The sequence below is a fragment of the Vicia villosa genome, linkage group LG3 (assembly GCF_029867415.1).
Source record: "Vicia villosa cultivar HV-30 ecotype Madison, WI linkage group LG3, Vvil1.0, whole genome shotgun sequence".
NCBI classification, from domain to species: domain Eukaryota; kingdom Viridiplantae; phylum Streptophyta; class Magnoliopsida; order Fabales; family Fabaceae; genus Vicia; species Vicia villosa.
In genome coordinates, this window is record NC_081182.1 from 182,153,952 (window position 1) to 182,166,516 (window position 12,565).

Sequence of the window (12,565 nt, forward strand, 5' to 3'; positions counted from 1 at the left end):
AAATGTCATATTTTCTAGGGATGGAGATTCTGTACTCAGAAGATGGTATCATTCTGCATCAGCTGAAGTATGAGTTAGAACTTCTGAAGAAATTCAAGGTGGAGAAGTGCAAAGCTGCTGTTACACCGTCAGAAACGAATCAGAAGTTGAACTCTGATTCTGAAGGTGAAGATGTTGATGCTACGGTATTCAAACAGCTGGTTGGTTCTCTGAGGTATTTGTGTAATACCAGGCCTGATATATGCTATGCAGTTGGATTGGTTAGTAGGTTCATGAGTAAACCTAAGTGGTCCCATTACCAAGCTGCTGTCAGAATCTTGAGGTATGTCAAGGGAACTCTGAAGTTTGGCATATTGTTTCCTTCTGGGAGAAAGGAAGAATCAGAGTTATTGAGTTATTCTGATTCTGATTGGTGTGGAGACAAAGTTGATAGAAGGAGTACTTCTGGATATTTGTTCATGTTTCTGGGAGGTCCTATTTCTTGGAGTTCCAAGAAGCAACCTGTTGTTGCTCTATCAACCTGTGAAGCTGAGTACATCGCAGGCGCTGTAGCTGCATGTCAAGCTGTGTGGCTTCTGAACTTATTAGAAGATTTGAAGATTAAAGTGAAGAAGCCTCTGAAGTTGATGATTGATAACAAGTCTGCAATCAATCTTGCCAAAAATCCGGTGTTACACGGAAGAAGCAAGCATATTGAGACTAAGTATCATTTCTTGAGAAGCCAAGTCCAGAATGGAACATTAGAAGTTGTGCACTGTAGCACCCAGAAGCAGATGGCTGATGTTCTGACGAAGGCAATCAAGACGGATCAATTTCTGCTCTTAAGGGATGGAATTGGCGTTGTCAGCTTTGATTGAAGAATATGAATAAAGGGATGGTATTGAAGAGTAATTCAATATTCAGAAGATGAACATCAGAAGTTCTGATGTGGGCTGATCTTCTGATGGTTACTCAGAAGATGTTGTTGACCAAAAGATGTTATCTTCTGGGTTCCATTAGCTTAGTTGTTTAGTAGTAAGGGTACTTTAGTATTTTGTAGTATTGTACTGTTTGTACCTTAAACTTGTTCACTAAGTTTAAGCTGTTAGGGCTGATGTGACAAGAATTTTCTTTTGTATAAATAGCCTTGTAGTAACTATCATTTATTAACAACGTAAGTAGAATATACATCATTATTCTCTCATTAACCTTTGCGCCGTTATTCCTTTTGTTTATTCTCTTTGTCATCATCTTTATTCATTGTGCACCGACACGATTAAGAAAGACTTTTGATTTCTTAATCCACATGTGAATGAATGCATGCCAGTAAAATTAGATAAAGAAATGACATAATTCCTGACTTTCCGTCTAATCTCTGATGAATGTTTTTGATGCATGATTAAATTAAATAATCATGCTATGCTAATGCATGTGAAAAAATCAGAGTAAAATTCAGGATATCAAAACTTAGTTCTCCAAAAACAAACATGCTTATTTCACATAAACACATGCCATATAAACCAATAAATTGTTAAGACATGTGTGAAAATATGAAGGAAAAATAAATAAATAAAATAAAATAAAATTGAAAATTATAGTTCAAGAGTTGTTTGAAGAACAAGACTATGACTCCAAAGTAAAATGGACGTTACAAATAAAACATTAAATCTTGCATATTTCTAGAAATTAAAAAACATATTTAAATTTATGATTAAATATGATTTTAGTCTCTATAAAATTACTCAAAATAGTTTATAGTTCTTATAAAAAAATATTGACTTTTAGTCCCTATAAAATTATTTTTGCACTCAGTTTTAGTCCCTGTAGAGAAACCAAAAGTGAGAATAAAAATAACTTTATAGGGACTAAAAGTCAATATATTTTTTATAGGGATAAAAGCCAAAATTGAGATATTTATATGGACCAAAAACATATTTAACCCTTAAATTTACAATATAAATTTATCAAAATATAATTTTTGAAAATACGTTTGATACAAATTTGTTTCAACTTAAAATTTTTTTCTTTGTATTTTAGAAAATAGATTTTTTAAAGTGGTTTTTTAAAATATTATAATTTTTTTATATTCGTTTTTTTTTTTAATTTAAACACTAATTTTGACATCCTATAACATAAACATACATTGTTGAAGATCAAAACATAGTCAAAATTACAATTTTTTTAAAAAGTTGTATTTCAAAAATATTTTTTATAAAAATTTATTTGAAATGACTTCAAAATTTAAATGATTTTTTAAAATTTTGATATTAAAAAAAACTTCAATAAAATGATTAAATACTTAAAACAACATTTTAACAATAACTATTAAAACTAAATTTTTATTTAAAATTTTTATAAAAAATTTCTTTATAAATTTTTCTTACTCAAAATTATATAATATTATAAAAATCGTTTTTATAAAAAGACAAAACAAATTGGCCCTTAAACTTTAATTAAAATCTCTTTTAAAAAAAAAGAAAACTTCAAAACCAAATGATGGAAAACCAATCTATGGTCACTGTTTGGCCTCATCATCAACTATCATCATCCACTCATTGTCACTGCTTATGACACTCTTGTTCATCTCAACTAAGCGATAAGGGAAACCAAAAAACGAAAAGAAAGAAACTTTTGATGATGATGACAATGAAGACCTCACCATCCATCTGTAGTAACAGTTTCATCTTCCGTTCTTCTCCATCAACACAAAACTCTCACAGTTTCTCACCTTTTCTGGTCAAATCCATGGCTACTCCCAAAACTCCTCCCCCATCTGTTTCTAAAACCGTATCTTCTAAAAAGGTCAGTGCAAAAATATCACTATATTATTAATATGTTTTCCCTCAAGTTGTTATTATGAGTTTTATAATTGCTTAAATTGTGATTTCCTTCATGCAATAGCATGCAAGGATTTAAAAATGTTGAACAAAAACGGCCGCGACAAAATAGTATTGGAAGGTGTCGATATTATACCGTCATTCACCGGTTTTGTGATAAAGAATAAATTGTGACTAATTTACAGTGCTGCGACGGTATTCAGCATCGCAACAATCACAAAAGCTTTACAGGACCATTCCTTGATAGTATGTTTGAGGAGTGGAACTGTGAAAGAGTTAATCAGTTATAAGATAAAAATGAATCTAATAAAAATGAAACAAATCAAAACTAACGCAATCTTTAATTGAGTAAAGTACAAGCTTAAGGTGGATTTGGAGACATCTCAAGTCTTGTAATGCAGAAGTGTCCAAAGAGGCTTGGTGAGAGTATTTGCAGTCTTTGTAGAGGATGGAATATGCTTAATGTTCATCTTCTTTGACACAACTGTTTCCAGACAAACTGTATATCAAGCTCTATATACTTGGTTTTTGCATGTAGAATTGGAATGTGAGAGAGTAAGACATCGCTGAGGTTATCACAAGAATTTTGGGAGGCATAGAGGAAACATGTAGTTATGTGAGTAGGGACTTAAGCCAGAGCAACTTAGATGTTGTATGTGCTAACTGCTAAGCCACGATATTCGGCTTCAATATTGGATCGTGCTACTAAAGGCTGTTTTTGTAGAACTCCAAGAGACTATATTCAGACTAAAATAGATACATGACGTAGATGTAGATCGTCTATCATTAGGATCACTCACTCAGTCTGAAATCTGAATCACTGTGCTCATAGAGATTAATATCTTGAAACGAGTAGATGAATAGAGAGTTACCGCACCTGTTGTATGTGAAAGTGTGAAACCAAGCTAAATAAGAGTTTGAGTAAGCTTCTCATACCAGTCCATTAGGCCCTTAGGACTTGTTTAAGACCATATAAACATAGTTTAAGGCCCTTAGTACAACTAAGCAGAAACATAGTTTAGGATAATGTCAAACCTTTTTGACAAGACCTAAACATGGCTTAGGGTAGTTAACTAACTCAGCACTTTATGCTCTAAGAATTTATAAACATGAACTGATGTTTAACATGTTTTTTGAGCAAATTCTACGGTGGATCAACTAGGTTGATGGTTTGAGGTGGACCGAAACTTGAAAATCACATGAAACTCCAACGACGATTCATGGTAATTGCTTAAAATAGAAGCTCTCAATCTTCTTTGTCTTGATGAGTTAGGAGGTGACTAGATTAGTACTAATTTTAAGAAATATGGGAAAACAATGAGTAGGTTTCTATTTTCAAGAGGCGACCTTGATTCGCCAGTACTTTTCGACAGTTTTCATGTGCCAGTTTACTATAGACCATTTATCAAAGTTATTTTAGCATTTGTTTTTTCGTTGTCAAAAGTTTGATTTGTTACGGTTGCTAAGTGACTAACACTATTGCAGAATTCAACTGTATTCCCACTTGGGGAAAAACCAAGGAATGCTGTAACATCAGCACCATCCATAAAACTTCTCACAAGAATGGAACAACTGAGACTGTTAACTAAAGCCGAGAAAGCGGGGCTATTATCAGCGGCAGAGAAATTCGGACTTTCTCTTTCAACGATAGAGAAGCTTGGTCTCCTTTCAAAAGCTGAAGAACTCGGTGTTTTATCTGCTGCTACTGATCCAACAACACCAGGATCACTCTTCACACTCAGCTTGGTTTTACTTGTTTTAGGACCTTTGTTTGTTTACCTTGTTCCTGAAGATAACTTTGGTGAGATTGGATTACAGGTTGTGGTTGCTTTGATCAGTGTTGTTGGTGGTTCGGCGGGTTTTGGTGCATCAAGTTTTGTGTCTAACTTGCAGAAACTAAAATAAGTTTATGATGTTCGGCAGGGCCGACATATTTCAACGAGGCCTTATTTAGTTATGGTTTAACTATGTCAAAATTTGGGTCCTGTGGGATAATCCGCCTTACACGCCCTCAAAGACGGCCCTGATGTTTGCTTTATCTCTTTTGGTTTGTTATATAAGTTATATTAGTTCTTTGTAATTTTATTGCATTATCATATATGAAGAGAAGAGAAATACTGAATGGATTCATTTGTTGATTTGTGAATGATACAAATATCTTTTATATAAGGATAATAAACAGAATTAACTGATTCTGTAACTAGACTAAACATTTTTGTGTCAAATGTAGTTACTCTGAGAAATTTTGTTTCAGTTGTGTGAAGTTATGAATTATAACAAGTTCTTTTTCATATAGAAATGACTAGTCTCATGAGCAATGTCATATCTAGGAGATGGTGCTTCTGGTTTGGTACTAGATGATTTTGCAGTAGAAATTGTTGTCAGATTTTGCAAATTGTTGCTTACATAAAATGGTTTGAGCATTGTTGCATACATGTAAATAAATCTAACACATTAATATTCATGGAAGTGAAAGATAGAACATCATCTACTACTAAACCAAAAGCACTATGTTCTAATACATTATATATATTTTTTTAGTTTTATCATTAAAACCAATACATCTAATTATTTTTTTAAGAACCATACATTGCTCAAATAAGACATTCTTTATGAGACGGAGAGAGTAATATAAAAGATATTATAAGATGGTTTATAATACTTTTATTTTAAAAATTAATAAGTTATGTTTTGAACTTATTACTTATCTCAATCATTGTGTTCACAGGGAAGTGGTGGCAATCATCTATAAATTTAACAGAGGTAAAAATCATCTAAGATTGTGTTATCGGGATTTTAGGAAGATCTTTGAAGGTATCTAAGGGGATTAAGAAACATTTCTAAACATTTTGAATTTGTGTGATTCATATATTGAAAGTTGGAGAGATTAGAAAACACTTATGGTATATAAATAGGTTTTTTTGGCAACTCATTTGTAATGTTTTGTAATAAATTTTGCAAGTATAGTGAATCGGAGAACTACTCTTTCACATAGAGTAGATCGTTTGATCGAACTGGATAAACAAGTTATTGTGTTTTTATTTTTTAGGGTTAAATATGTTTTTGGTCCTTATAAATATCTCAATTTTGGCTTTTAGTCCCTATAACAAATATATTGACTTTTAGTCCCTATAAAATTACTTTTGCACTCACTTTTGGTCCCTCTATAGGGACTAAAACTAAGTGCAAAAGTAATTTTATAGAGACTAAAAGTCAATATATTTTTTATCGGGACTAAAAACCATTTTGGGTAATTGTATAGGGACTAAAAACATATTTAACCCTGTCTTTTATCTTGTTATGGTTTGTTGTAGTTTTGCTTTCAGTAGTTTTAGATTATTGTGTAGCATTAGACCATTTATTTTGGTTGTCGTTGTTCTTTGTCTCCACACTTCAAATATGTTGGTGTGTTTAAACTATGAATAATTCTTCTTAACTGTTTGGAGTTATTCTACCAGTTTTTCATAACAAGTGTGGCTAACCAATTTGATATTCAACCATTTTTTTCGTACTTTGATAGATATATGAAACTTGTGATTTTAATATGATAAAATGGAGTAAGAACACGAAATATTATAGATTATTTGAGTTGGGATAAAATTGAAGCAAATGAAAATTTAGAGGACAATTGGTGAAAAAGATAGAAATAGGGTACCCCACTCTTTCTATGAATTAGAAAGAATGATAAGTCTAAGTGAAATCACCATAAAAAAGTTTATTTCTCGATGAAATAAAAAACTCGGTCCAATCCAAAATCAAACGAGTAAAACACTCAAATAAATACAAAATGTGTTTGTTTAACAAAATTCAACTTTATTTTTTAATCATTATTAACTCCCTGTTTATAGGTAAAAGGTACTTTGCTAAGTTTAAAATAATAACTCATTAAATGCTACAAATTCAACTCACTATTATACAAAGAGCTATGCTATATAGCGCGAGAAAATGTATCACGAATTTTCACGAATACTTAATTATGTTTTATTTTTAACTAGAGCTATGCTATATAGCGCGAGGAAATGTATTTCGAATTTTCACGAACATTTTATTATGTTTTATTTTTAACTAACACTCCTCCTTTTATATAGTGGTTCTCCACATAACTTTTTATTTCAGTAAGAACCACTCCTTTTATCTAGTGGTTCTTCACATAACTTTTTATTTCAGTAAGAACCACTCCTTTTATCTAGTGGTTCTCCACATAACTTTTTATCCCAGTAAGAACCACCTAGGGATGTCAACGGGGCAGATTCAGAGGATGTTTCTCCGCTCCCGCCCCACCTCTCAATTTATTTCCTATCCTTATCCTCAATCTCCGCCACGAGGGGATGTTTCTCCTATCCCCATCCCCACAGATCCCCACGGAGATCGAATCTTAAGAAAATTTATATATTTTTTGATCAAAACTATGACACTAGTATTTCATTATTACCATATATTTGAAAAGTAATTACCATAAGCACAATGAATAAAATAAGCACAATGAATAAAGAGAGTGGTTGTTATGATGAAGAGAACGAAGAAGATGATGAACGAATGAGACAAAGATAATTGAGAAAGAAAATGAGGAGAAGGTGTGTACATTTAATGTATTGGATGCACTTTCTAGAGTTAGGTACTTGAGTAGTGAAACAATACATTATACAATAAGACATATGAAAATTCTAGTAACACACACTTGATGTCTTGCTGGATGTTATGACATCCACAATTACACAACACAGATAATTAAAACAGAACAACATAAAAACAATAAAGAACACACAGAATTGTTTACCCAGTTCGGTTCAAACAACCTACTCTGGGGGCTACCAAGTCAGGGAGGGAATCCAATATAAGCAGAATTAATTCGGAGTTAAACTCTCCCGTTTACAACTCCTCACTTAAAACTTACCCAATGCAATTCCAATATATTCCTAGACCTGAGTATCTCCACTCACTCCCCCTCAATCACAGCAGTGATTACAAACAAACATAAAACAATTACAGAGAGAAGACACTCTTCAAAAACACACCTTGATCTGCTTAAAAGCTTCAATCAAGAGACACACACTCGTGCTTAAAAGCTTAGAGTGACAATTAACAAACACAACCTATTCCAACGCAATCATCAGAGACAATTGCTTGGAGTACAAGAGACAGCTACAGAACTACGGTTCTTCACAATTAACAAAACACCTCAAAGAGATACTACTCCAAAGCAATCATCTACGTGATAATTGTTTGGTTCACAAGTAACACACACGGTGGAAACACAGAGAGTATAATGATCTTCACGCTAAAAACTCTGCCTCTGAAAGTAGGATTTGCAGTCATTTTATAGTCAGCAGGCAACAGGACTTGGGCCATGGGCCTTCCACACATAAATTAGGGTTAACTAAGTTAACCTAATTTCCACATCATCAGGGTGTTCACATAAGATGTAATTCGAGATATTTTAGCACAAATCATACAACACACAATATATAGTTTCCTAAATAGAGACCTGAGATAAATAAGGAAACCTCACAACTAAAAAGCAACAGCTACTGCTGTTAGACACAGATGTCATGACATCAAGCATGACATCCTTTGAATATTTGAACTAGCTCAAACATACAATCCTGCATAATTCCACACACATACAACAAGAACGTTATACCACAAAATACAGCCAATTTAAAACATCTACAACATAAAAATAAAATATTACACTAATGACTCTTCATTTTCTAATACATTAATATTTTTTATGTAAACTTTTATAATTATATATTATATAATATATAATATACAAAATATAAAAGTTAAATAATATGGTCGGAGTCGGGAATCCACGGAACGGATGGTACTTTCCCAATGCCTGCCCCAAAGTGTCATCGGAGGAATTTTTCCCTCCATCCCCGTCTCGGCGGGGAAAAAAGTCTCAAACTTCGGTGCTCCAAATAGACATCCCTGCCACTCCATCACCCAAAACATGCTATCCATTCACTTAATCTTGCACCAAAGACAGAAAGCAACAATGTTAAAAAAAACAGATTGTTTCACTTTGAATTTAGATGTGTGTATATAACAATTATCTATAACAATACTCGTAATTATAAACATCTCAAATAATCATAGGGGAGTTAATAGAAGGAAACCACTAATTGAAGTTAAGAACGCATGAATTTGAAAGGCTCAAATATACCACTTGTTTTATTCTTCTTTATGCTTAGCTCCTATGATTTTTAAATTGTGAATAAAGATTATTAAGAGAGAAAATGGTGTTTGAAAAGGAAAGAAGAAGAAAAAAACACATTTTTTAAAGAAAAAAGAAGATCGATATTATGGTTATCAGTGTGGTCGTGATTTGGTCACGAATTTTCATTAGTGAGATTTAGTATTTCTCTTATACAAATAATGGCTTCGCCTGAATGGTCACACATTAAAATACGGTGAAGGAAATGGATATTCATTGTCTTGATGAATTAGAAATTTTTAGCGAATTTGATTAATGCATCCTCTCTCTCTATCTCTCTCTCCCCCTCTCCCTCTCTCTTTCTCCCCCCTCTCTCAATGCTTTGTCTTTTCTTTTCTTCAGCACATTATTTGCTTGGAAATAAAAGCCACAAAATGTTAAAGCTTAAGAAACTTTAAAATGGTTTAAAACACCAAAAAAATTAAAATAAATGTTTTGGGACAAAATTGGACAAGTTGATCCCTAACACATTTTATTACAACATGATTAATTAAAAACATTAAAATGGGGCAGCAATCCCACATGTCATGCCCTCTTCATGATTTTGGATCATAACTCATTTCCTCTCAATTGATCTCTGGCTCCCGATAGTTTGGTCATAAATTATATTAAGGCACCATTGACTTTTCTAGCACGTGCCCTTGTTATAGGACCTCCTTGGAACTTCATTTAAGTCTTGGTGCTTCATATCCTCACCATCTCCCTCTCTCTCATGAAGAGACTTCAAATTTGAATTGATCTCATCATCACCTACATCAAAAGGAGATAAATCAAAAACATTGGAAGTAGCATTTACACCATATTCACTAGGAAGTTCTATCTTGTAGGCATTTTCATTTATCTTAGAAAGCACTTGAAATGGACCATCTCCCATTGGCTGTAATTTAGATTTTCTTTGTAAGAGAAACTTTTCCTTCCTCTTATGATCCCAAATCTAGTCTTCGAGATCAAAAACCACTTTTTTTTTCTGCCATTACTTGCATACTTAGCATAAATTTCATTTTTCTTTTAAATTTGTAATTTAATTTTCTCATGTAATTTCTTTACAAAGTCTTCCTTAATTATTCCATCCTTATGCTTCAAAAGAGAAGTGTTAGGTAATGAAAATAAATTAAGAGGTGTTAATCAAGAGATGTTAAGGACAATTCTAAGAAGAGTATAAAGAGTTATGCTGACTACCTCTATTTGTCCACTAGTTTGAGGATTACAAGTTATGGAAAAAGTAATTTAGTACCAACTTTACTCTAAAACGTTCTCCAAAAATGACTTAGAAATTTAGTGTCCCTCTCTGAAGTAATGCTTATTAGTAGTCCATAAAGGTGTACCACTTCTTTGAAGAAGAGATCAGAAGTGTGACAATTATCATCTACTTTCTTGCAAGGTATAAAATGTGTCATTTTTTAAAGTCATTCAACAACCACAAAAATAAAATCTTCTGCATTCATTGTTCTAGAAAGCCCTAAAGCAAATGCCATTAAAATGTCAATTCAAAAAAATTCTGCGGTAGGCAGACGAGTATAAAGTCTCTGAGGCATCACCAAAGATTTTTTTTTTAATTTAAAAAAAAAATCATTTTTCACAAAACTTTTTCTCATCAATTTTCATGTGAGGCCAGTAAAAATATTCTTGCAACAAATATAAAGTTTTTAAAATCCAAAAATGCCCCATTATTCCTCCACCACGTGCTTCCCTTACATGTAATTCTCTAATGGATCATTTGGGAACACAGTCATTTTTGTTTAAACAAATAGTCACTATTCCTAAAGTATATATTTTGGGTAGCATACTCACAAGAGAAAAATTTAGAAGAAAATTCAGAGTCATTTACATACAAATCTGTAATATGCTCAAGATCGAACACTTTAACCGACTCAGCATGTCTCTTAGGGCCCCCTATTTAGTCATGAAAAATCTTTTATAAGATCCTATTTAGCCATAATTTAATCATGATAATTTTAATATTTTGTTACACACCCTCAAAGACGACTCTGCAGCAATCACTCTGCATTCGGTGTCAAAAATTTAATTTTTAACGATTGCTAATTCATTAACAAAATTGCAGAATTCAACTGTATTTCCATTATGGGGAAAAACCTAGTAGTGCTGTAACAGTAACATCATCCATAAAACTTCTCACAAGAATGGAAAAACTGAGACTGTTAACAAAAGCCGAGAAAGCGGCGTTATTATCAACAACAGAGAAATCCGGACGATCTCTTTCAACAATAGAGAAGCTTAGTCTCCTTTTAAAAGCAGAAGAACTCAGTGTTTTGTCTGCGGCTAGTGATCCAACAACACCAAGATCACTCTTCACACTCATTTTGGTTTTACTTATTTTAGGTCCTTTGTTTGTTTACCTTGTTCCTGAAGATATTTTTGGTGATATTGGATTACAGGTTATGGTTTCTTTGATCAATGTTGTTGGTGGTTCTGCTGGTTTTGCTGCATCAAGTTTTGTGTCTAACTTGCAGAAACTAAAATAAGTTTATGATGTTTGGCAGAGCCATTTTAACCGTGACAAAAATTTTATGAGGTCCTGTTTAGTTATTGTTTAAATGTGTCAAAATTTAGGCCCCGTACGATTATCCTTCTTGCACGCCCTTAAAGACGGCTCTGATGTTTGATTTATCTATTTTGGTTTGTTATATAATTATATTAGTTCTTTGTAAATTTATTGTATTATGATAATTGAAGAGAAGAGAAATACTCAGTGGACTCATTTGTTGATTTGTGAATGATATAAAGGTCTTTATATGAGGAAAATAAACAGCGTTAAATGACTGTGTAATTAGACTTAAAATTTTTGTGTCAAATGTAGTTCAGCATCATAGCATAAGACACTAAATTATACAAGGATTAAATTTTATTGGAGATGTATGTTTTCATTTGCCAATTATCCACTAGTAATTGGAATGCTAATGTCTTTGTTTTAAGTATTAGACCGCAAATTGAAATTTGTAATGTTAGTTTAACTTTGTAATTGCAAATTTTAACATATCATATTATTTATCAATATGGTATCAAAGTCTAGTTAAAGATTCATTCTATCACCTGCTATCAAGTTTATTCTACCGTATCATTCACTATTTATATCCATGCATCAAGCCCAATCATGTTGGGATTGAGAGAGTGTGTTGAGAGTGTAACACGGTGGGAGTGTAACACCCCATATTTTCTAATTTTAATTTTATTGAAAATTAAATTATTAATTAGAATTATTTTGGTATTTGGTTGAATTATTGTAGAATTATGGATTAAGAGCCATTGGGCCGGATGGTGAGGTTAGCAGTATGGGGGTGCTAAGTGAGTAAGCCCATTACTAACTATTTTATGTTTTCATAAAATAAAGGAAATTGGGAAAAAGGAGGTAGAAGCAAAAGGGATAGAGTCTGAGAACTGAAGAACACGTGAAAGAGAGAAGAGCCAAAGGAGAAGAAGACCTTCGAAGATTCGACTCTGAGGTAAGGGGTGATTGCTCTAATTATGTAGTATTATGATTTTGATGATGATAGGATTGAATTAAGGGATT

At 32.6% G+C, this 12,565-nt stretch overlaps 1 protein-coding gene and 1 pseudogene across 1 annotated transcript; both read left to right on the forward strand.

The window, feature by feature from the left end:
• The first annotated feature begins 2,490 nt into the window (after positions 1 to 2,490).
• LOC131662647 (uncharacterized) lies at positions 2,491 to 5,011 on the forward strand. The gene is made up of 2 exons (XM_058932493.1): positions 2,491 to 2,781; positions 4,302 to 5,011. The coding sequence occupies exons 1-2, from the start codon at positions 2,614 to 2,616 to the stop codon at positions 4,719 to 4,721; spliced, it is 588 nt and encodes a 195-aa protein (XP_058788476.1). The 5' UTR covers positions 2,491 to 2,613; the 3' UTR covers positions 4,722 to 5,011.
• A 5,733-nt stretch (positions 5,012 to 10,744) lies between these two features.
• Positions 10,745 to 11,519, forward strand: LOC131659485 (uncharacterized; annotated as a pseudogene).
• The last annotated feature ends 1,046 nt before the right edge of the window (positions 11,520 to 12,565 follow it).